The sequence below is a fragment of the Apodemus sylvaticus genome, chromosome 16 (genome assembly GCF_947179515.1).
Source record: "Apodemus sylvaticus chromosome 16, mApoSyl1.1, whole genome shotgun sequence".
Classification (NCBI taxonomy): Eukaryota; Metazoa; Chordata; class Mammalia; order Rodentia; family Muridae; genus Apodemus; species Apodemus sylvaticus.
In genome coordinates, this window is record NC_067487.1 from 76,286,054 (window position 1) to 76,312,468 (window position 26,415).

The 26,415-nt window shown below is 32.8% G+C and overlaps 1 protein-coding gene across 1 annotated transcript in view; it reads left to right on the forward strand.

Moving 5' to 3' along the window:
- Positions 1-25,247, forward strand: part of Rasa1 (RAS p21 protein activator 1) — a 63,455-nt gene extending 38,208 nt beyond the window's left edge. The window contains exons 9-25 of the mRNA XM_052160045.1: positions 1,700-1,778; positions 5,353-5,473; positions 6,246-6,402; positions 10,305-10,392; positions 11,130-11,207; positions 12,648-12,805; positions 13,111-13,187; positions 14,285-14,457; positions 14,731-14,890; positions 15,981-16,123; positions 17,275-17,390; positions 18,101-18,187; positions 20,138-20,205; positions 21,490-21,578; positions 22,753-22,830; positions 24,171-24,305; positions 25,040-25,247. Coding sequence (XP_052016005.1) covers positions 1,700-1,778; positions 5,353-5,473; positions 6,246-6,402; positions 10,305-10,392; positions 11,130-11,207; positions 12,648-12,805; positions 13,111-13,187; positions 14,285-14,457; positions 14,731-14,890; positions 15,981-16,123; positions 17,275-17,390; positions 18,101-18,187; positions 20,138-20,205; positions 21,490-21,578; positions 22,753-22,830; positions 24,171-24,305; positions 25,040-25,123 — 1,891 coding nt within the window. The 3' untranslated portion in view covers positions 25,124-25,247. The remainder of the gene's footprint in view (positions 1-1,699; positions 1,779-5,352; positions 5,474-6,245; positions 6,403-10,304; positions 10,393-11,129; positions 11,208-12,647; positions 12,806-13,110; positions 13,188-14,284; positions 14,458-14,730; positions 14,891-15,980; positions 16,124-17,274; positions 17,391-18,100; positions 18,188-20,137; positions 20,206-21,489; positions 21,579-22,752; positions 22,831-24,170; positions 24,306-25,039) is intronic.
- The last annotated feature ends 1,168 nt before the right edge of the window (positions 25,248-26,415 follow it).

Sequence of the window (26,415 nt, forward strand, 5' to 3'; positions counted from 1 at the left end):
TTCCTCCTGTGAACCAAGCCTCAGGTCCCTTCCGAATAGTCATATGCCAGTGGACATATCTTGCCTAGTAGGTTGAATGTAACACAGTGGGTCCACAACTAAAACTTGGTGACAGTTCTCCCCAGCTACTTGCATAGCAATTTCTAGAACTGTGAGAGGTACACAGGAGAGAAAAAACTTATAACTTTGTTTCAACTTTACTTCTCAATGTTCCAGGTATGGTAGTTTCAGAATACCATGTATTTCTCATGATCAGTAAAAATAAATGTGATTGCTTATATTATTTTGGAGGCTTAAAAAAGTAGCCCACCTCTCGATAGTAGTTTTCTTCTAATAATATGTGGCTTTGGAGAACAGCTTTATCCACCCACACAGGGTACTTCCATTCAACCTTTTTAAATTTTAATTTTAAATTATCTTACCAAGGATCATTTATATATTTGACTAATTTATACAAATTATTGTGTTTCACTGTTAAATTTCCATGTCTGCATTTACCATAATTATGTCCACTTTCTCATGTATGCAAAAGGCTTTGGCCTTTATTAATTTTCATACATAAATGATACGTTTTACTTTAAAACACAGTCATCTTTGTGGTGGTATCTTGCTGCTTTCATTTTTTTTATCTGACTTTAATTTTTCTTTAAATAGTTTGAGATTTATCCTATATTGAAATTTTATTTCCCATTGTCTCTTAAAAAATTATCTTGTCTGTTTTTATTCTTCCTTCTTCCCATCTGTTAATATGTACATGTGTTTAATCATCTTTTACAATTTTTATATTTTACTTTTGACTATTTAAATTAATTTTTTAATATAGGAGAGATTCTTGGAACTGTAGACGTAAACAGTCATTATGTCACTGAAGAACTGTGGAAAGAATAAATCAAGGGGCATGTTAAAAAATCTTGTTGGAGATCTATTTTGAAAAGCTTAAAAATACTCATCCATTTAGTATATACAATAAAAGTTTCAAATTCCAGAAATTAAATATTAGAAATTAATGTGACCTATTAATTACAGAACACAATTTTATTTATTACAAAAATATTTGGTGGCATCCTAAACCTGTGTCATTTTACTTTTAGTTTCATCAGTAATATTTTCCGAATATATGGAGAAATCGATGGTACTTTTTAGTCAAAATCATCGAATCCTTCCAAGCCATCGAGACAGGGGGAATAAACTATTAGTTTTTCTTTTTATTCTTCAACTTCTATTTTCACTTAACTATTCATTTATTATTTTACAACAGTGAAATTTTATGCAAAATCAAATATATAAGTGATTTAATGTAAAAAAAAATTCTTAGTTTATCATTTGTTAAATAAACACCATTTCTGTCCTTCACTTTCATATCTGAAGGATTGGTTTTTTTAACCACTCCCCGCCCCCAAAAAATCAGATTGTACTCATTTTCTCACTAAATGTTACTTTCTGAGCATGGAGTTCCATTCATGGTTGCATGTTTGATATAATATATGTGAACCGGAATTTTTAACTTACATATTCCAACCTGTAAGCCTGTATTTGTAACATTCATGTTTTTCTATAATAATGTGACTATTTTGTTAATTTATTCTATGAATATATTCAGATTATTTGTATTCAAGAACTACTTATGAATAGATAATCCTTGGTTACAAAGCTTATGTGTATTCTAAGAGATTTACAGTTAATTATTTTATTTTAACAGTATCGGGGACATCATCGACCATTATCGGAAAGAACAGATTGTTGAAGGCTATTATCTTAAGGAACCTGTACCAATGCAGGTCAGCATTATTGTTATTATTTTGCTTGGAATAATTGGCATCTTGTTTTCAAAATAATCTTTGTGATGGTTATACAAGCAATCTTCTAAAACTAGAAAAATTTAAAACTACTGATTGCTTAGATTCCTTTAGAAAATGAATTGTAGGGGAATTTCTTAATTTTCAATTCTGTTACTTTAGATAATTAGTAGTCAGTAGATAATTAGTATGTCCTTGTAATAACCAAAGAAACTTTAAGTTGTTACTCTTTGAATGTTTCAAAAATGGTTATAAAACAAATTGTTTCTATACAAGCAGCTAAATGTTAGTGATAGTATACTGTGTTAGTCTTGAAATGAATGTAGGTTTCAGCAGAAGATTGAAGACTCAACATATAAACCTGTTTTTTAATTAACAGTCCATTAGAAAATACAAATATTCTTTTTCTAATGAACAACTTTGTCAGCTTGCACCATCAACTTAACTCTCCTCTCTATGTACCCTAAATAACAAGACATTAGCTAAAATAGAAACAAGCCAGTCCCAGAATTTGTACTTCATGGAAAATTCACAAATAGAAAAGCAACTGAGGAGGTGGCTCAGTGGGTAAGGTACTGTGTTTTGAGTCTGACTACCTGAGTTCAGCTCTAGGCACTCACTTAATGGAAGGAAAGAACTGATTCCAAGTTATCCTCTGACCTCCACATGTGCACTGTGTCATGTGAGTAGCTTCTTGCTCTTAGACAAAATAAATAAAAACCTTAAAAAATTCAAAATTATAAAAACATTTCATTTTAGGTATTTTTCTATGCATTATTATTAATTATTCCAACAATTTGGCCAAGTTGATGCTATACTCATGCCTATTTTACAAATAACAAAACTTATACTCGAAAGGCTAAGTATATTTCTCAAGTCACTGAGTCATCCTTGGTTCTTTTCCCCTTACTGTTTTGAGAACATCCTTCTTGCTCTGACTTCAAAATATGTTCTGAACACAAACAACACAAAAAAATGATTTCTTTGTGTGTACCTTTGTTCTTTATAGCATATAAGAGTTAGACATAAAATGGGAGTTGGATCCAAGATGTTTAATATTTCAGAATAAAAGATAAAATACCTTTGGTGGCAGACAGGAAACTATACTGGAATTTCAGTCTTACCCACATACCTGTTTTTACTGTCTTCATGTCATCTGTTACCTTAATTGATATTTTAGCTTTGTTTGGGATTTGTTTTCTTTGTTGAGACAAGGTTTCTCTGTGTATCCCTGGCTGTCCTGGAAACTTGCTCTGTAGAACAGACTGTCTTTCAGTTCACAGAGGTCCTCATGCTTCTGCATATGTCAACACAGCCTGGTTTTGTTGAAGATTTTTAAACATATTAGGTCCTTTGCCTTTTTGGATCTTTGAGCTAGCTTTTCCCTCAGACATCTACTTACCTTTCTTTAGTTATACAAAGGATTACTTAAAAAAATAGCTTCATATGAGACTTACTTAGAGACAGGTACTTCTTTGCAAAGCAGTCTACATCTTTTATTGTATAATTTACTTCATATAGTTTCTGACTTTCTCTAATTAGAACACAGTAATCTGTGATGAGTGTAGACTGTTGAATTTAAGTGTTAAATGGTGTTTTCCTAGTCATTGGTAATAGAATTGAAGTTTGACTTCTGTAGCCTTGTATTCTCAGTATATCTACTAGCTTCAAGAAAGACTGTAAGTTGAGATTTCCTTGTTCAGAACTATGTAGAAAGTGGGTCTCAGAGTGAGGAACACATGCCTTGCTATCATTTAGTGATTTATTACAACCTACAAGTGAAGCTGCATTCTTACTAGCATCCTTTATTAATTTGTAGTTACTATCGTAATTTAATATTTAATAAAGCTAGAGAAATGGTTTAGTTAGTAAAGTGATTATGATATAAACATAAGAACAATTTGATTTCCCAGAGTTCACTTTAAAAAAGCTGTTTGCAGTAGCGTACACTATAATCCCAGCACGAAGAAAAGGTAGAAAGAAAAGGATCTTCACAGGTCTCTGCTCTACCAGTCTTGCTGAGTTGGCAAGATCTCTGTTGGGGGAGCTACAGTGTCTCACAAAGTAAGGTGGAGTAATTGTCCTTAGGTCTCCACATCCAGATACACGTACATACATAGAAACACACAACACGTAGAGATTACCTTGAAGTCATGAATGTGATATGTCTTAAATGATAGGTGTGCCACATTCTACATCTAATACAAAGACTATCACCACTGAAATAAAAATGGATGAGAACAAGTTTGTAATAGACTAGGAAATTAGTCATTACTAATTATCGTCTGTGGTTCACTTAAACTTGTTGGATAAAAACAGAGGACTGGGTTTGGGGTCGGGACCTGATGATATAACTAAGTAGTACAGCATTTGCCTCATATGCCGAATACACCAGGTTCAAACCACAGTACTACGAATCAGCAACAAAGTAAAAGATAATGGGTTGAATTTAGCATGTAAGACAGTTTGCCACTTTCATTGGAGGAGGTATTAATGCTTCTGTTTCCTAACATTTTAGTGCCCGGGCATAATTTTTGAACAAGGAAATGAAATAGCAGAATGTATTAAAATAGAAAGGTGATCATGAAAATAGCTTAATGTTCTATACTTACAAGAAGTTGAATAGACATACAAGGCCTCCCCAAATCTAGATACTATAAAATGGTAATATTTCAAAAATAAATGAACTACTATACAGAAATGGGAATACCGAAAACTAGTTCTGCATACCTTAATACAATTGAAAATTAGTTTATTTGTGAAGATCATGATTTTTTAATATTCTTTGTGACAAGTATTCTTTAGGCAACTTAGCAATTAATGTCAAATGTCTTATGCATTTCTAAAACTTGTTAGTTTTAGTGAAGTCAAACAATAAAAAAGTCTAGGGCACATAGGAAAGTGGAGTTCAAAGTATAACATTTCATCATTGACACATAAATACAATATAGGAATTTTAAAAAATGTAGTGTTGCTTTACATATCCCTAAGGAAAAAGAAATCTGTAAGGGTTATAGAAAATAAGGTGCTTTAATGTGAAAAAGGATGGGAGGCTTTCTTGTTTTGGAAGTGGCCATCAAAGCTGTGAAAGAAAAGAAGGCTGTGGAGTAGAAAGAAAAGTATTTTAAATCCGACAGTTTATAAATACCAGGTGTGGATGTAAGGGTGTGCTATATCGCGTGTGTGGTGAACTGAGGGTTAAGATGGGGATGTGTCATGATTATACTGGTTAAGTGATGTAGTTGTGCATGGTGTTTCTCAGAGTTAAAGAACAGTCACAAACATGACTTTGCTGTAATTCACATTGCCTCCTGATTAGCAGTTAATTCTCGGGTAAGTAGATCAAACTATCATTTGCCATAAAATATAACAAACTGAATGAGGTTTGAAATAGCATTTGTCCATGAGATGCTGTTCTTAAGAAATGATAAACCTTTCTGAGAATTTCTTTGGAAGACTTATATTTTGATTTTAGTATTAGAAATATTTAAACCTTGTTTTTAATTAGTATTTTGATCTATTTTCATAAATAATTTTAATGGTTTTTACAATTCAGGATCAAAGACAAGTACTCAATGACACTGTGGATGGGAAGGAAATCTATAATACAATTCGACGTAAAACAAAGGATGCTTTTTATAAAAATATTGTTAAAAAAGGTTATCTTCTGAAGAAGGGTAAGCAAACTCTTAAGACTATGGATTTAATGTAGGAATTTAATAAATATTATATATAAAACTTACTGCAAGACGTCAGTTTTGTCATGTGTAATTAGTAACTAGTATTTGTTCAGAGCTTGTACATAGAATGTTTGAAAATTAGGTTTAGTTTATTAAATCCACGTATCTAACCAGGGTTTTAAAACAAACTTATATGTTTTGAAGTGTGCCATTAAATCTTGATTTAGTTTCAGGCTTTCTCCTATGGTTTCTTAGAGAAACTCCTTGTGGCACTTAGACTTCAAAATACTAAAAATTTTTTTGTTTGTTTGCTTTTTGAGACAGGGTTTCTCTGTGTAGCCCTGGCTGTCCTGGAATTCACTCTGTAGACCAGGCTGGCCTGGAACTCAGAAATTTACCTGCCTCTGCCTCCAAAGTGCTGGAATTAAAGGTGCGCCGCCACTGCCCAGCCTAAAGTTTTATTTTATAAATCTACCTCAGTTTTATATAAGTTATTGAAATCGATGTTGGGTGGTAAACCATGACTCTAAAACAATAATTTTAAACATTATTATAATGAAATTTCAGTAGAGAAAGTTAAAATATTCTAATGAACTCTCTCATTTATTAATTCATTAAGCAATAATTTTTTCCTACATGTTAGAGGCATTTTGTAATTATACATGGATTGCTGTATTCTTTAAACAGAATGAAAATTGAAATATATTTAATTTTGTATTCTGAAAATACGATTTCATAGTTCCTAAGGAAAGATACTATTTTTTAACAGGCAAAGGAAAACGTTGGAAAAATTTATATTTTATCTTAGAGGGCAGTGATGCCCAACTTATTTATTTTGAAAGTGAAAAACGAGCTACAAAACCAAAAGGGCTAATAGATCTCAGTGTATGTTCTGTCTACGTTGTCCACGACAGTCTCTTCGGCAGGTAAGACTGTTTTTCTTCATAACTGTTTTAATAATAAAAATAGTAGATGTTTTCAGACCATTTTCAAGAGTATATTTTAAGAGTATAAAATTACCTAAACTTATTTAAGAGTATTTTTTCTCAGCTCTTGACTAAGCTGTGTGTGCAATTTGACTCTTAGATAGATATTGATGGAATGGCTTCTCAGTAGTAGGATTACCTACTAAGCATTTCATAAATTCACTTGACTTTGCTATTCTTCTTTCTTGTTTTAAAACAAGACAGGAGGCTGATAAGGGTAAGAAATGCACCCCCCCAAACATTCACAATATGAAAGACTAGGTTGAAACAAGGTGGTGGAAAAAGCCCTTTCAAGTCATCCTCTCTCCATATTCATTCAATGAACTATTCATGTACAAAAGTGTCTTTTCTAGAGCTCAAGAAATAAGAGGACAAAATATTTGTTTTTTAGAAACACAAGAAAGATTCACTGAAGGAGACAGGATGGACATGATAAGTCACTTCTTTCCCAGTTATAAAGAGTACAGGGCAGGGAGCAGTGTCTCCTGTGTCAAGCAAGGATGGAGTGTATGCCTTTAGACCAGCTGAGGCTAAGTTAAACCAAACATTTCCTGAAAATAAGCAATATGGGGCTGGTTTTGTCTGTAGACCTGAATTCAGAATAAACATTTTATTTTAAAAAACAAAAAGAAACAAAAATGAAGGATATAAAAATATCCAAGGCACTTCAGTCTCATGTTTTTTTTGTTTTTGTATGAAGAAAAGGGATCAGACTGTGACTGTTTGATAGAAGAGTTGAAAAATATGTTTTGTAGGAAAAACCCTCTTTGTGGGAATAATAGTAAGTCACATGTTTATTGAATAAGGAAGGACTGAATTTCTAATTATAGAACAAAGACATGTTCTGACAGTTAGAAAGCAATAAATACACATTTAGCATCACCATATCATTTATTGCTTCTAGTGTACAGTTCCTTGTAGAAATTGTTTGTATGATACTTTAAATGTACCTAAGTTATGAATATTTAATGATACCAGGTCTGAAACTGGATGTGAAAAGTTATGCCAAATATGAAAAGTTAAACTCAAATCTTAATCTCTGTTCCTGAAATAGGCCAGTTTAGTATCTGCTTTTTATTGTTTTTATTATATTTATTGTTTTTGGAGAGTGACCAGGAAAACAGAACAGCAATTTTCTCTGTTCCCTATATTTTCTAGCTGTTTTTCTTGAAACTCATACAGATGCCCCATCTACAGCTGAACAAGTAGTCAGTTGCTCATTCCCAGCTTGAACAATAATGCATCTTCATTATGTATAACACACTGTATTATCTCTGAGGTCTTTAACCACATTGATTATAGCTTTACTGCCTTCCATCATTTTCACTGAGACACTTCAATTTCTTTCTCTTAGATATATTATTTATTTACCTATTTATGCTAATGACTCTTTCTGGATTTTTTTGAAGGTTTTTCATTTAACAAAACCAGAATATGCCTACAGCTATATATTTTTAAGTTCTAATGATCATAGTTGATTAAATGAAAGATCTGTTGTCTTTTCTCAGCTTTAGGAAAACCTTTTTTGGCATGGTTTTGCAGTGCTTCTGCAAAATTTCTTCTAAGATCTGCATTAAACGTGTTTCATGTCCCAATTAGCTAAATATATGTGTTTGTGTTTTACATCTACTCTTGAGACATCTTCAAGCTAGGTACTTTCTTTTGATGGCTTACTTCACTATTCTATCTTCAGTTAAGTTTTCTGAATTTTATTGATCACATTTTCAGTTGAGAAGTTATATTCTTTTATAAATCTAGTTCTTCATCTGTACTGCTGTTTTTTTTTGTTTTGTTTTAAAATTTAAGTTATACCTACTCATAAACTGTTTAGCTATCTGTCCTCTGCTGTCCTTTTCCTTTTCACTCTTCATTAATTTGTTTCTGGTTCTTAATATCTGCTTATATTTACATGACTGACAAACATCTTGTAAGGCTCTGGCAGGACCCCTCCAGAGACAACCATGGCCTGCTCCTTTTGATATACACTTCTTGTCATCCATAGTAGTGTCAGGGTTTGGTGACTGTTTATAGGATGAATCCCCAGGTAGGGCAGTCTCTGGGTGGCCTTTACTTCAGTCTCTGCCCCACACATTTTCTCCCTTTTTGCTCCTGTGAGTATTTTGTTCCCTTTCTCAGAGGAACCAAAGCACCCTCACTTAAGTCTTCCTTCTCGAGCTTCCTGTGCTGGGTACATTGTAACGTACTGTTGGACTGGGCATGGGGTCCCCAATGGAGGAGCTGGAGGGTGGTCCAGAGGAGCTGAAGGAGTTTACAGCCCCATAGGAAGAACAATGATTTCGGCCACCCAGACGCCCCAGGACTCCCAGGGACTAAACCTTCAACCAATGGGTACACATGGTTCCAGCCAAAAATGTGGCAGAGGAAGGCCTTTTTGGGCATCAGTGGGAGGAGTGGTCCTTGGTCAGGTAAAGATTCAATCAATAGAAGTCTCAACAAAGGGAAATCGAGGGGGGAGGTGGGTCGGCTGCATATACATGGAGGCAGGGGGTGGGAGGAAGAGTTGGGGGTCTTTGGGGAGGGGGGGAAATTAGGAAAGGTTTTAACCATTAGCAATGTAAATGAAGACAATATTCAATTAAAAAAAAAAAAAAAGAAAGAAAATGATGTTACTGCTTCCAGAAGGTATTGTTCTTATACCCTATGGTGATCAAGTGAGGACTGAGTTCTGAAGTTAGTACACTCAGCCTCCCTTTGGTTTGCCTTTCTGTGAAGATAGAGTCACTTTGAGGTGCCCAACACAAAAGTCTGTTCATTGAGGGGCCTCAGTTCCATTTTCCACCCCAGTGATGGTGGAACTTGGGGGGAGTTTGGATAGCCTTTTCCTTGCTGCTTTCTGCTTAGCACCCCAGCTTTTGGCCATTCCCACACATCTTATGGAAGGGTTGACACAACCAGTGAGGGGAATGTCAGTCTCCCCTCAGCCTGAGCTTATCCTTCCAGCTCCCCAGTGTGTGCTGTTCTTCATGTCTTCACGTGGTCTACTGTACATTTTTCCAGTCTTGATAGTTAGTTGCGATCACATCATATTTAAATTAGACTACATTATATTTAGATTAGAAATTCTCAGTTCAAAATTTTCCATTATTTTATGATCTTTTCAAAGCATGATAAAAATCTTTTGTCTACAGTAACACAGAAATATTTATTGAGTTCTGAACACTTCCTTGTTAAATATTTTATTAAGCATTTTCAAGTTTAACTGGAAAATCAGTACATTGCCAAACCAGATATCTGACAAATGATTTATTATAATTCATACTGGAGGAAGATAGGAACAAACATTGTAGGTCATTAAACTACAGAGAAAGTGGTATAGGAGAGATGGTGTTTTTAATAGGTGAAAAAATAGACTGTAAAATATTTGAAAATAGAAAATTATAATACAAGACATTCAAACTTAGAGATAAGCATTAACATTTTTCAAGGAAGAACATTCCTTTTTACTTTTTAGTGCATGCACACACTGTATGTTTATTAAGTTTGTGTAATTCTAGAAATTCTACTTAAATTTTTTTATCACTTTTCTCTTTGTAATAACAGTTTAATATTAATTTTGCTGTTTATTTTAAATATTGAATGACCAGTAAATTTCATTTTTATAAAATTTATGCATATTTTATATACATACTTCTCTAAATTAAAAATTGTAACAATCTTAAATTATATTTTGTGGCTTTTTAAAGTTGATGGAAATATTTTTTAAGTTTCTAAATAATTTTCTCTCCCTCTCTCTCTCTCTCTCTCTCTCTCTCTCTCTTTCTCTCTCTCTCTCTCTCTCTCTCTCTCTCTCTCTCTCTCTCTCTTTGTGTATGTGTTCCAAGGCCAAACTGTTTTCAGATAGTAGTTCAGCACTTTAGTGAAGAACATTACATCTTTTACTTTGCAGGAGAAACTCCAGAACAAGCAGAGGTAAGGTCACTTTTCCCTAAGCTATTGATATCTTTGTATTAGCCTAACTTTCCTTATTAACTAGCATACAAACTGCCATAGTACAGTTATGAAAGCATGTCTAAAGTCTTAGTATTGTTAAACAAATGAGAAATTCCTTGTCAACGTTTTTGTTAATAGTTTCTGGTATTTTTTTTTCTTTTTAATACACACACAGAGTGAAGTGTTATGAAGAATGAAAAGTGCCCTTTAAAATTGACCTTTAAATACTCTATGGATTCAGTTGAAACTAATCATTTTGTCATATTTCCATAAGTTAGGGCTGTTCTCTGTATAATCTAAAAGTAAGCCAGCTAGTTGTAATATTTCAGAGTGTTTAACTGTATTTTGTACAAATACGGCCGTTTTCTGAGGAAACTTTGAAAAATTAATTAGTTTAAAAAGTGAACATAAGTGTGGGGGAATAGAAACATCATCAGTCAGGCCTAGATATGAACCAGATGACTATAATACGTTGGATCCTAAGTAGGCCCTTTGACTTAGAGTAACTAATATTAGAGAGACAGAACTACTATTATGTTTTTTTTGTTTCACTTTGATAGGACAGCAAGAAATTATAGTCTAGTATATTTTGAATAGGAATTGTAGAGTGTGAATGGGAAATAATAAATATAAAAAAGATAAATTGATAAGTTGATAATTGCATAAACTCATTTCTATTTCTTTGTAATACTGTCTTGTGTTTTGTGTTTGTGTAGGATTGGATGAAAGGGCTGCAAGCATTTTGTAGTTTACGGAAAAGTAGCCCAGGAACATCTAATAAACGCCTTCGTCAGGTGAAACTTCATTTTGTCTGACTTGTAATAGTTAATTTTCTCTTCACTTTGCTCTATGTTTGCATGCATGCTATTTTGGCTAGCATTTCTTAAGAGTGGCAAGGTTAGTCTAGTCTTCCAGGCATTGTACAGCTTTGCCGTCACTTGCTCGGCTTGGTGGCAGATTCTTCTGTCAAAGAAATTTCTTTATATATGTACTCTTATTCCTAGTCACTGTTAACTTGTGCACATTCTTTCTTGCTTGAAAAATTATCTCAGTTAGGTAGAATGAAAGGTACTTTTGAAAGTACCTTTTGAGTTAATCATACTCAAGGTAGTATCCTTGAAAACTTCTGGGTTTTTTCTTTTCTTTTTTTTTTTTTTTTTTTTTGAGACTGATTACATGATTTTTAGGATCTTAATAAAACCTAAACTTTGTCTATACTTTTGTTTATTGGAAGTCCAGCTAAACTCATTTATTTGGGTATGTACTGCTACATACTTTTTATAAACATTTTTATTATTAGAGATGGGGTTTCTGTCTGTAGCCCAGCCTGGGTTCAACCTTACAGTTACCCACCGGCAGCAGTCTGAGTGCCAGCTAGCTTTACAAGTGTGTGCCAACATAACTGACTTAGTTTTTATTTCTTCACCTTCACTTGTTTTGTTGTTTCAAATCAGATTTTGATGTGTTTAAAACTTTGGAGAAAGTCAAGAATATGTGTTTATGGAGTAAAATGATCTCTGTTAATGGGTATTTCTAGTAAGCTTATTGAGTTTACCTTACTATTTTATTGGAAGTATATAAAGTAGTTGTTTCTTTAGGTAACTAAATACTCTTTGTAATATAAACCCTGGGTTTTATCCCCAGGACATTTAATTATATTTATGATTTAAATAATCAATAGATAGAAATTTATCATATATATTTTTCATGTAAAATCATAGCTAATATCTTGAATCCCTTTGATGAGTCAGTTAATCTACTGTCTGGCTATGGACTGTTTCCAATCATTAACATGGCGTGTAGTCTTCTACATGTACCGTATGAAAAAGGAGAGGCTCGGAGACTGACTTGTTAGAGGTGCCATAACTGATGTAGAGAAAGAACAATAGTCGACGGTAGATGGCCAGGTCTGTCACCCACACTGTGATAACTTAGGTTCTTGGAATTACTGTCTTTTCTGAAATGTCAGAAGATAAAATTGGTTTCTTAGAATACCTTGAGACTCTTATTAGAATAGTAAAAACTTAATGTAAGCATATGTTTGCTTATTCTATACATTACAAATCAGTATGCTTATACTATAATATTTGTAGTTTTGATTTGGATGGTGATAGTTGATTACTAAAGCTTATGTTTTTTTTTTAAATATTAAGGAAAAAGTCATTATTTTGGGGGGTTAGAAACCTCATATACAGGTCTTGAAATGTTGGATATAAATTTTGTGTTCTCTTTAGGTCAGCAGCCTTGTTTTACATATTGAAGAAGCCCATAAACTACCAGTAAAACATTTTACTAATCCATATTGTAACATCTACTTGAATAGCGTCCAAGTAGCAAAAACTCATGCAAGGGAGGGGCAAAATCCAGTATGGTCAGAGGAGTTTGTCTTTGAGTAAGTCATATTTTCTCATATCAATTTTTAAAATCATAATTATATTTTCTTCCTGCTGTTTATATACAACTTATCTCTTTAAGTTTCTATTATTTTCTAGGTGTTTTAATAGTATTTTCTGTTGGCCTTTTTCAAATTTGGATTACTCAAACAATGACAAAATGTTTTCCATATTTCCTAATTTTATTTTAATGGATTATTAATGGTTTAATCTTGTTTTAAATCTAACACACTGAATTCTTAAAACAGAAATAAGGTAATTTGATACTAAAACATTTTTCTAATTTTTCTCTTTGCTTCCTTAGTGATCTTCCTCCTGACATCAATAGATTTGAAATCACACTTAGTAATAAAACAAAGAAAAGCAAAGATCCAGATATCTGTAAGTTGATTATTAAGCTTTCTAAAGTAACAAAAGCATATTGCATATATTTTTAGAGTTTATAAGGTGTCAATATGGAAGTGAAACACATGCTATATAATAGTTTGCTTTTTAATATTTTGATTGTTCAGAGGAGATTTCATAAGAAGGAACAAAGTGGCTAAAGTGTATATACTGTGTAAGTCCTTACAACTTAAAATATACAAATACCCACTTTCCTATTCCCAAAACCAAGATGAGAAAATTGTAGTGATGGTTATTTTTTTATCCATACTTTTGTAGTGAACCCTAATTTCCTACACTTTACATATTAAAGGTACTGTTAAGACTAGAGTTATATATCTCAGTGGTAGAGTATTGTCCAGCCTGCAGAGGCCTGGGGATTAAAACCTAAACCTGCAAAGATAAAGAGGAAAAAAAAAACATACACAGAAAATTTAGGTGCTTAATAGCAGATGCTCCATTCCTATTCCAAGCAGTACATTTCTTCCCACATTATTGGTAGGACAGACGACAGTGTGATTTAATGAGTTACATCAGGGTGAATTATGTTTATGCCTCCTTACAACTCAGGGTTTCAGGGTAAAGAGTAATATGACATCAAAACCTGTAGGTCTCTGAATAGAATATTTAGTCTGTAATTGCTTACCTTTTTTTTTTTTAATGTGTTTCTCCATTACTTATATGATAACATCACAGCAATGACACAGAAAAATGCCATGCTTTCTATTTTTAGCTCAGTAGCTAACTCAATTTAAAGTTTACTGTTTGGAACAGAATTTTTAACTCCCCGAGGCCGATTTATGTAACCTTGAGTCCCAACATTATTTTTCACTGTTGTAGCACTTGAGTTGCATCCTCTTTGATCGCTTAAGACTTTTTGCATGCATGTCAGACATTAAATCTTCATCATTTCTCAATCCCATGTTCCCATACTGCCACATAGCAAGCCTTCAGTAAATAAAGAAAAAAAGGGTTGACTTTGTGGTAGTGTTGAAAACTTTCTTAAAGAATACCATTTAAAACTAGAGAAAAGGATTATCAAGAAAAGTTTATTATATGACTTTTTAATACAGTAATTTGTTTTTCCTTTGTAGTATTTATGCGTTGCCAGTTGAGCAGGTTACAGAAAGGACATGCAACAGATGAATGGTTTCTGCTAAGTTCCCATATACCACTAAAAGGTATTGAACCAGGATCTCTGCGTGTTCGAGCACGATACTCCATGGAAAAAATCATGCCAGAAGAAGAGTACAGTGAATTTAAAGAGGTATTTACTTACTAGTGTAATCATTTTTAATGATATTAAACAAATATTTACTGTTTAATAAAAATCCATTAAGTAGTAACGCCCTATATTAATGACAGACTAGTATCCAGATGTAAAAAACACACACTGTGATTTTGATGTTAATGAGACTAGAAATATATAGGCTAAAAAGTTAATTTTTAACAATAATATTCAGTAGATATGTTTTTTCAATTATATTTTCCATTGGTCTTGTTGTGTACTTTCAGCAGTCTTTATTTATGTCACTTTTAGCTTGTACTGCAAAAGGAACTTCACGTAGTTTATGCTCTATCACATGTATGTGGACAAGACCGAACACTACTGGCTAGCATTCTACTGAAGATATTTCTTCATGAAAAGCTCGAATCATTGTTGTTATGCACACTAAATGACAGAGAGATAAGTATGGAAGGTAATATATGGATGTATGATATTTTTAAAAACATATATATCAAACGTATACTCTATTTAAATGTATTAATACAACTATTAAATCATTTTAAAAGGATGTGAGATTCTTTAATATGGGAGTGGATTGTTATTTCTAATAGTCATGACAGACAAATATTAGAAGCTATACAAAAATGATTTCTTTGTACTGATCACTGACTTGGTATGTGATCAACGGTGGTGTAATATTTATTATATTATCTCAGTTTTTACTTAGTAACCGATGAGTAGAAGTCATAAAATACTAGTGTATTTGATTTCTAGATTCTCTATTAGTTCCAAGGCCATTGTAACATATTACTATGCTTTTCTCCTAATCTATTTTCTCCTAGCACTTTGATTTGGTGACAATCCTTGCCATCTTTAATCATACAAATTACATTTGTCAAAGAGTAGATGAAATGGTATATATTTTTTTATTTGGTGAAAAGACACGATTACGAAGGTCACACTTGTAAAAGAAAGCATTTATTTGGGGCTTTGCTTGTAGTTTCAGAGATTTAATCTATTACCATTATGACAGTATTAAGCATGGTAGCATGTAGGCAAACACTGTAGCAGTATACATCCGGATCTGTAGGCAGAGAAAGACTCCAGGCTTGGTATGGGCTTTTGAAAGCTCAAGCCCATCTCTAGTGACAACACTTCCTCCAACAAGGGCAAACTTCCTAATCCTTCTAATCTTTTCAAATAATATCACCCTGGTAAATAAGCATTCAAATATATGAGCCCATGGGGACCATTCTTACTCAAAAGACCATAGAGGTGAGGTCATTTGTTTTTGGTTAAGAAATCAGTAGAAAGCAAAGCAAGATATGGTTCCTGTGTTTATCACAAACTGGTGTTCCGCACAAGGCAGAACATGATGGTGTTCATTTCTTCTCATTTATGATAGTCATGATTTAATTTACTCTGAGGTCAGGTGAATTAATGCATGTTAACCTCAACATATGTATGTAAAAAGTACATTACTGAAGAAAAATAATTTAATTTCCAGCTTAGTTATATTAGTACAGTTCTGTAAATACAATGAAACATCCATTTTTGTATAGATGAAGCCACTACCCTCTTTCGAGCTACAACACTTGCAAGTACCTTGATGGAGCAGTATATGAAAGCCACTGCCACACAGTTTGTTCATCATGCTTTGAAAGACTCCATTTTAAAGATTATGGAAAGCAAGCAATCATGTGAGGTAAGAATTTATAGTTTAATGTTTGCAGCAAATAGCATATTTCAATGAGAACTTTTAAGAAGTGTCTTTAGGAAAGTATATCATTTCTGAAATTTATCAGTACAGTCATGCTCTCTAATATATTTATATTCCTCCTCTCCTTGAGCACATATAAAGCATTTCTCTTATTATATGACAATACTTGAAGAGAATGTATATAACATAAATTGAACACTTTTCTAGGGACTTTTGTTGTACATGTTGAGTATCTGTTATTGAAAAAAATATTTTAAAAAGTTTGGATGATTTCATATATACAATAAAGTATTCTGGGGATGGATAAGTCTTATGACTTAAGTTAATTTACATGAGTTCTTAGAGGCTTGTGTTGGGATTTGCCCATGTTGTGAAGTCAGATGTGGACTTTCCCATGTGGATAGCGCCATGTCAGCAGCCAAAGTCAAACTGCAGGCCTGCTTACCTTGAGTAATATGTTATATAACATCTTATGATTAGAGGGATTTCTGGGTTATTTTATGGAAGATGGGGATTAAAAGAAGTTAAAATGAAATAATCTTTTAAAGATGATTAAGGCTCCACTGTCAGTTTACAGGCAACCCATACCATTATGAGTAGAATCACTCTTACAGGACTATTCTACTTCATGAATGCTACAGAGCAATTTCGAAGAAAGATAGTATAAATTTTTAGGCTTGATATAGTGTCAGTAAAATAAGGAAATACTTTTTAACACTTGGAGATGTAAAATGTTAATTTTGCCACAACAAAACGAGTGATTTAAGTTGAGGGTAATCCCACAATCACCCTGACTATGACAGTTGTCATAGCCTTTCAGATTTGTAGATGAATTTAGACCAGAACAGTTGGATGGTGGGGAGGAGGGGTGTACTTAAAAAATTCTGCGAAGGGTCGTGATTCTACTTAATATATTTTGATTATTTTCCTTAGCCACTACGTTGAACCTCACTAAAAACAGCTTTTTTTCTCAGATAAATAGAACTGAGTAGTTTGAGAAACTGAGAATGAATTTTAGCAAACTTACTGCATTTGTATATGTGGAACAGGTAAAAAAAGCTTTGAAAACAACTGCTCATTTACCACAATTTATTCGAAATTCAGTCATCACAAATATAAATTTGTATTTCTCTTAGTTAAGTCCATCAAAGTTAGAAAAAAATGAAGATGTGAACACTAATTTAGCACACCTATTGAGCATACTTTCAGAGCTTGTGGAGAAAATATTCATGGCTTCAGAAATACTTCCACCGTAAGTTGTCAGATTTTCATTTTGTCTTTTAATGAATGATTTCTATTATCTTGGCATTATACTCAGACTTTCAGTCCTTAAAAGATGGGTTATGTTTAAGGAAAAGAAAGTAAAAGAATGAAATAACTGTTAAAAAAGCTAGACAAAACTACAAACGTTGTGGCACATGCTTGTAATCTCAGTATTGGAGAGGTTAAGGCAAGAAGAGCACGAATTTAGGCCAGCCTAAACACATGTATTTACAAAATACATGTTTTTGTGGACCAAGTAAGTCTGCTTATACGTTAGCTTAGGGAGTGATTGACATGCCTCAAATCTGAGGACGGTATCTGGAAATTTCTTGCGTAGCATTAGATTTCCAGTAAACAGAAAAGTTTAAAATGTACAGAAGATAACAGTATTAATGTCTGAATAAGTTAGTGTGAGAAAACTCGTTTAGATGGAAGAGTATATTCCCATTTCTAATAACTTACTTCATACTTTTCATTAACACAGAATTTACAATTCATTGAGCTAAGCATACTGGATATGTTTCTACATCCACTATTGAATGTGTTTTCTCATTACTTTTGACAAACCTTTTTTAGATGAGAAAGCCAAATACATTAAAATATGGTATACAGTTTGGGTAAATTAAAATTTTGGCTGCTACTAAGATTATCATTATGATGTTTACTTTCTGTATTGAGACATTTATGTTGTTTTGGCAGGACACTGAGATATATTTATGGGTGTTTACAGAAATCAGTTCAACATAAGTGGCCTACAAATAACACCATGAGAACAAGAGTTGTTAGGTAAGAGTCACTTCTTCATTTGTCATAGACATTGTATAGAACACACACTGATTTGTATTATGTAGGCAGAAATATAAAACTTGTTGCTTGGAGAAATACAGTAATTGAACCATCTGGATTTTAATTAGTTTGTAGCATCTAGGATTCCAGGCTAATCTCCAGCCATACCCTGTAATTCTGAAGCTTTGATTCAGTCTGGTCATAGTACATTAAGAACCCTAGCACTTGGGAGGCAGAGGCAGGCGGATTTCTGAGTTCGAGGCCAGCCTGGTCTCCGAAATGAGTTTCAGGACAGCCAGGACTACACAGAGAAACCCATTCTAGAGAAAAAACAGAAGGGGGGAAAAAAAAAAAAGAAAAAGAACTGCTTTCACAGCTAGCATTATCATTATGCAGTGAGGAAGCAAGCAGATTTAGAGAGGTTAATCTGTTTGCTTAAGTTATAAACTGTTAATTTCTAAAACCATCTAAAATCTTAATATTGTTCAGATATTTTGGGAAGCATATCTCAGCTAGTACACAGTGACTAAAAACTTAGTGGAAATACATCAAATACAGCAGTTTTCCAGTAATGGAAAATAGTACATGTAAAAATGTAAGCGTTTTAAAGATATGTTTCTAATGTAAATTTTGTAAAGAGAATTGTACTTTTCTCAGAGACAGAATTTCTAATAGTGGCCTAAGGGCATGGCTCACTGGTAGAGCACTAGCTTAACACTAAAGAGGTCCTGAATTTGATTCCTACCACTGAAAAAGACAGCTGAAAAACCTGTCAGTTAGCTGTGCCAAGACATACTAAAGGATTGTAGGAATGAAGAATGAAAAGCACACTCTTTCAGCAGCTGTGTGTGATATACAATAAACTGTTCTGCACATTACATGCTTTAAATATGTATAACTGTTAAATTAATACCACAGGGAGTCCTCAGGATGGATTAATAATGACAGTGTGCTTGTGCTGCCTAAGGTGATTTCTCTTCCTAATCATCTTTTAAATTGTGTAGTATCCATGTATTATTCAATTTAAAAATCACCTTAAAAATTTAAAAATATTTTTTCACTGAGATTCAGGTTTCTAGTTCCCAGACCCTACTTAAGTATCAAAATGTTTTCAGAAAACCTTATTCAGGAACCTTTATTAAGGGGGCGGGGTGGGGATCAAAATGTGAAGTTATTAATTGTTGTAAGTAGTCTGTAGAAGGAATTCAAAAACTATGGGGAATAATGCTTGCCAAGGTTAATTATTACCATGTATTCTTTAAGAAGTAAAAATTGATCTTATATGACAACATGTATTGCTGACTGAGGAAACAGTGAGGTATCTACAGAAGCTTACATTAACTGCAGTTCTCAAAGTAAAACTGATGTCAACTTAGCAGCTGTCATGTAAAGTTCATATGTCATGTTAAGTTCTGTTATTTTGAAATTGAACAACTTTTAAAGAAAACTTTAGAATTTGTATCATTGAAAAACTTTCAGTGTTTATTGAATAGATTTCATTTGTCCAGGTGTCACTTATAATGACAGTATATTCCAATGTTTATATAACTTGTCAGCAGTATTGATATAAGCAACTTAATTTACTCTCGTGGATTTTTTTATTTAAATAAACTTTAAAAGCAAGAGAGTAGATGATTTGGACCTTTACAGAACTATGTATCTATAAAAGATTTATTTGAATCTTCATAATCTTCCAGCAAATTTCAATGTTTTTAATGCACTGCTTCCTCTAGTAAAAAACAAATCTACTACAAAATTACTAATCTACTCTAAACAGGTAAGAGATTTAAGTGCAAATTTTTCAAAGACAGTCTGTAAGTTTGCTTTATATGTTTAATAACTTTATTTAGGCTTTCCTATGTTGAGAGAAAAAGCTATGGATCTAAGTTTAAGTTTTTTGTTTATAATTTAAACATAGTTTCCTAAAAAAAGTTTTTTCCTTCCAATTAGTGGTTTTGTTTTTCTTCGGCTTATCTGCCCTGCTATCCTGAATCCACGGATGTTTAATATCATCTCAGGTAATTACCTTTTAATATATTTTCAAATGAGAAAAAATCAGCATTTTCATAATATTTGGTAAAAAACTTGCCTTTTAAATCAAATTAAAAAAACTTTTACGATACAAATAAAACACTATTCCTTGCCTCATTTTTTAGTATCTGTTAGATTTTTCTGTTCCTGTGACTCACTTTTTTATTTTAAAAAGTCTACATTTTATTCACTTGAGCACATGTATGTGTGTGGACATGTGCTTGCTATGAAGCATGTGTAGGGGTCAGAGGTCAGCTGTGGGGATGATGGATTTTCGGGGAAGGGGAATCAGGAAAGGGGACATTTGAAATGTAAATAAAGAATATATCTGATAAAACAAAACAAAACAAAGCAATAATAAAAGCCTGGGGCTGGTACCAGGGATTAGAGTTTAAGAGCATATACTGCTCTTACAGAGGACCTGAATTTACTTCCAAACACCCATGTCAAATAGCTCACAACCACTTATGACTCCAGCTCCAAGGGACTCTGGTCTTGCTTCTGTGGGTAGCTGCACTCATTTGTACATATCCACACCAAAATACACACAACTTTTTAAAAATTAAAAGGTTTAGAAATTTTTGAGAGCTCTACCTAAACATTGGCTTTAAACTGCCACTTTAATCTTGAGTTACATCTTATAATATAATCCAAAACAGTAAGTCAAAATATAATAGCTGCTGGCTGTGAATGTAATTAAGTTGATGGAACACTAGCAACTAGCAGAGTATATATAAATCCCTGGGTTCAACCCTTTGTATCTGATAAAACTCAGGTAAGAAAATAGCCATGAGATTAGAAATTCAATGTTCTATAGAGACGTTTTTCGTGAACTCAAAAACTTTAAAGAGAACTAGTAGCTTGCAAACAATGTTGCGAACAGGGAATTGCTAAGATTGCAAAATGCTCACCTATATAGGTTGAAATTAGCTTCAGGCATTGTCTGAAAGGTTTGTAGAGTGACAATCTTCTGAGCAATAAAGCAACTTTTTGAAGTATTCTGAAATATCAGCCAGGGGGGGAATTACTCAAAGTTTGTAGTTTTCTTTTTACAAAACAAGAAGCACTGATAACTGTGTTCAATTTTACACTTTTAATTCAAGTTCTTTAGAATTAAGTCATACATTTTCAAGGATTATTCTGAATATATTCTGAATAAAGGATTGTTAGTATTAACACTACAGAAATATTAAAAGTGCTAAGTGGTTAACCATTTATCTAAAGGTAACCTCTGGAGTTGGCATCATTGGCTGTACCCAATTTTCTTCTAGATTCCCCATCTCCGATTGCTGCAAGAACACTGACATTAGTGGCTAAATCTGTGCAGAATTTAGCAAATCTTGTGGAATTTGGAGCTAAGGTAAAAATATGTTAATACTTAAATTGATTAATCACATTTAAATAGAAATTTAAATTTACAATGATTATACACCAGATCTTCAAAACATGATTGTAATGATACAGTTACATCATTATCATCAGATACTTTTGTGACTTAGTATAAGACAGATTTCTTCACAAATTCACAAGTATATGCATATCACTAGTCAGTATGCAGTCCTTTAACTGACTTTCAGATATGACAGGTATTCTTTATACTTCCTTTCAGACTTGTCCTAAACTTTGGGGTATGATTAATAATTAAATACACATTTCAGGCTTTTGTCAAATTTTACACTTTTGTGTATAGTGTAGTGATTGTGTAGTGATTCCAATAGTGGAATCACTATTGGCTATTATTTCTTGCCAGATTCATTTTTCTTTTTTTCCAAGATTTGTTTACTTCTATGTGTATGAGTATTTTGCCTGCATGCACGTTAAGTGCACTGGTATGTTCCTTGTGCCTACGTAGGCCAGAAGAGGACACCAGCTTCTCAGGAACATAACAGTTGTAAGTCATCCTGTGAGTGCTGGCAAGTAAACCCTGGTTCTCCTCTGCAAGTGCTCTTAATGCAGAGGCACCTCTGCAGTCCTCAGATCCTTACCTCTGTCCATCTGTTAGGGGTTTTACTTTGCTTCATTATTGTTCTTCCAGATTCCATGTCTAAATCTTTGGGATTTCCAATTGAAGGTTATCCCATTTGAAGCTTGTTGTTGATACTTTACTAACTAGAAATTATAAATTATAGTGGGTTAGGATTTTAGCTTAAGTAGTTTACATTTATGGGTTATTATTTGCGATTTCCTAAAACCCAAAGCATAATTTGCACTCATAGGGAGTTTTTGGTTTGACTGTATTTTAATTCCTATAATATGTTGGATTCGTCATTAATTTATCAGCTAATTATAGATCTACATATAAACAATTTGTGTCTGCCAAGCTTATATGTTTAATGATTTTTAATTTATAATTTAATTTTAAATCTTTTTATTAAATACCTCCACAAAACTTTATATTAGAAGGAAAATTTTGCATGAGTAAATACCAATTCTTGTAACATGTATAGTTTTTGTTGTAAAACAGTTGTTTTAAGGTATATGAGATTTAAGTTTTTACTTTTTTAGGAGCCTTATAGATGTTCTTAATTTTTTAGGAGCCTTATATGGAAGGTGTCAATCCATTCATAAAAAGTAATAAACATCGCATGATCATGTTTTTAGATGAACTTGGGGTATGTATATAATTTTCAATTTCTTTAGAATGAAGTTAGTCATACAAGTAATAACCTTTAGATTTCAAAATAAAATCTTTTCTCTCCAAAATGATTTTCACTTATTCTTGATTATGTCAAGCATACATAATTGTGGCTTTCAACCAATCATCTTCCAAACTGTCTTCATTCATACCTTTTAGCTATTGTTGGATTTAAGTTGTAGCTGAAATAAGATTTGAAGCCATATATATTGGTAATAAAGTTAGAACTAGATGAGATAGTATATTTTTTATGCCTCACTTGACCTTTTATGAATTAAACTGATATAAAATTGAAGAATATATTAATAATTTCTGAGACCCTAAATATTAAAGTTAAATTTTTTACCTCATATACATTTCTAACACTGAAGGGATTTTTAAGTAAATATATTCATAATGAGGTATGTGTACAATGATAAAAAGCTGAAGTTAGCATGCATGTGTGAGTTGAGCCAAGTTTGTCATCAAACATATAGGAGATTCACTTGTAGCAGTATATTCCAACTCAGTAATTCATTTTAAAACAAATGTCAAAAATCCACTTTGGCAAACAAATGGGGTTAGGAGGAAGCCCAACAGCATAAGCTCTATATTTAATAGAAACTTTTATGTGAGCATCTGCAAAGCTTCTATTAGGAGTATTTCTAATAAAAATTAAATAAAGTTGGTTAGTTTTCTCTGAGCTTTTTTCCCCCCCCCCTTTCTACTATACTAAGCTCTGTGAGGCAAGTGTTTATTCATTAAATCAACTTGGTAAAAATAAGTGATTTAATTAAAACAAATGTAAGTTATTTCTATAAAAAACTCAAATGTTGAATTTTTAGAAATGTGCAACAAGATTATCATTAAAAAGTGGAGCACATATAACTACAATTCTTAATTCTACCACATGTTAAATTTTACTCCAAGGCATTTAATGCAGTAATATAGTATTCGCGTTAATGTCTAATAATCCCATATTTTAGAAATTATCTTGAGCACAGGCTATAGAAATTGCAAACAAAGTAAATTTTTACTATATTTTCATATTTTAGTTCCTTTTTAGATGTTGGTTAATTTTGATAAGAGTATTTTGGTCTAGGTCGGTCTAGGAATTTTAATTTGTAATATTATTTTGCATATGCTCTCACATTGTCATTTCATGGAAGAATGTAGAACCTGGCATCTCTGTAAATAGAGGTTCTACAACCCATGTTTAGCAGAATTACTTGAATAAAAATTTTTGTACAAATTAATGTTTTATACCTAGTTAGTATAACTTTAGAAGAGATTACAAGGAATTTTATTTCTAAATGCAGTTTTATGATTCCCTTAAAGAATGTACCTGAACTTCCGGACACTACAGAGCATTCTAGAACTGACCTGTCTCGTGACTTAGCAGCATTGCATGAGATTTGTGTAGCTCATTCAGATGAACTGAGAACACTCAGTAATGAGCGTGGTGTACAGCAGGTAGGTTTTTATAAAATGGCAATGTTCATACTTTATAAATGGTACATGTAAAAATGGCAAGTGAGTTAGGAGTAAGGCATGTTACTCTTTCAGTTATTCTCATACTGAGTGTGTGAGAAAAATTACTTTTGAAACACAGAGCTATATGAGAAATGTGAAAAATGACTATAGATGATACTTTATTATAGTGATTCAAGTTGGTGTGGATCATAACTCACACCTTAAAAGACATTAGGTTTTTGCTATACAACAGAACTGTAAAGAGTTTTTAATTGACTTAGTGAAAAGTCATTGGAGATAGTCTTTCTTGAGCTAAGGGAGGTAAATGGGGAGAAAAGGGAATCACATAGGACAGTATAAGTCAACATACACACATCCTAAGTCTGATTAATTCCTCCCATGGTTTCAGAAGGCAGGAAATGCTATGACTGCACTGTGAGTCTGGACTCTAAGCAGCCCTAGCTAATTGGAGAACAACTGGAAAATGCCTCCATTGTTTAACTTGGTTTCCATGGCTTATAATGACAAAATGTAGTAAGATCTTTGGTTACAACTAAAAATATTCAGTTTAAGTAATCAAAACTCAGTTTTATGTCTTGAGTAGAATCCCAGTACCTTAAGAATTCAATTGCTTTGATGTAGCATTTACCAAAACTAATCAAATCCTTAAAATTAAAATTTTAGGCTCTTTATTGCTTAGTGATTTTCCCCCCCACTGTTTCTCCTGTGTCTAGCATGTACTGAAAAAGCTTCTGGCAATAACAGAACTGCTTCAACAAAAACAAAACCAGTATACAAAAACCAATGACGTCAGGTAGCAGCCTGGTGGTCTGCATGGATTCAGCATGCCCAACGTGGTAATTCACATCACCATGTCTCCTTTGCTCTTGCCAAAAAGGAAAAAAAAAAAGAAAAGAGGAAGAAAAAAATAGCACACCTTTTCCACATTCCAGTGATGTGTGAGCTATGCAAGCAAAAACCCAAGATTCTGCTGGATATAACTGCCAGTACCTTTGTAAGCTATCTGTGCAGAATATTGTGCACTTTTCCCACATGGAATCTCTACCAAACTCTGAGCCTTGGTGTACCCTTAACAACAAAAATGCTATGACTGTGTCTTGAACTATGAAAATATATTTTCAGTATATCCAATTGCCAAAGTTTTGCTGTCTCTTGGAAAAGGAACTATGAAATCAACTGACAAGGAAACGCATCCTATTGACAATAGAATTTAACTGGATTGCAGAGAGTTTTTACTGTAATTTCTTCCTTATGAACATGACCATTTGACTGTTCACTGAATTTATTTGTATTTACAGTTTCCAGAGTTCGACATTATAATAGGAACAATTTTGTTGTATACTTTTTAAAAATCCTGTGTTGTTCTTTCTGGAACTGTTGAAAGACAATATGTAAAACCGATGAATTTATTGCTCATCAGCATTATTTTTTAAACATGCCACTTATTTTATTGGAATTGTCAAAGACTGTATTTAGGTTTCATGCTTTTGTTAAAATGTTTACAACAGTAAATAGTTTAAAATTCAATAAATATTATTGGTCATTGTACCAATTATTGCATGTTACCTATTTGACCATTTTATAGGTTGCTGATGTCTTTTATGTTTAAATGAATGGCTAGAATACTTTTGTCAATTCTAAGATGGTTTTTGTTATCTCTTTGATTCTGCAGACAACCTCATCAGCCACTTAACAACTTATACATCTCTTAATTTGTACTTGTTTTTCCTGCTGGATATTTAGTTTGTATAGTTCATTTGCTCTTGTGTAAGTATTTTTGTGTGAAGTATTCACAAGGGTTAAGTTAAAATAAACTAAGGGATAGCTTGCATAACTGATTAGCTTACTATTTAACTTTATTATAATTTTCCTATCTTAGAGATATTTTAAGCTTTAATATCAGAGCAAAATCAAGGGGATTTTTATTGTTTCTTTAACAAAGGAGTCCATTTATTTACTCAATATACAACTTGTTAAGGAACATTTGTTCCCTCCTGTATTTTATTGAAGACTGGAGTTAGAAACAATATGTAGCCAAATATTCTTAGCAATCAAATAGTGGGTTTTTTTTAAGAACCACCAAGGGAAG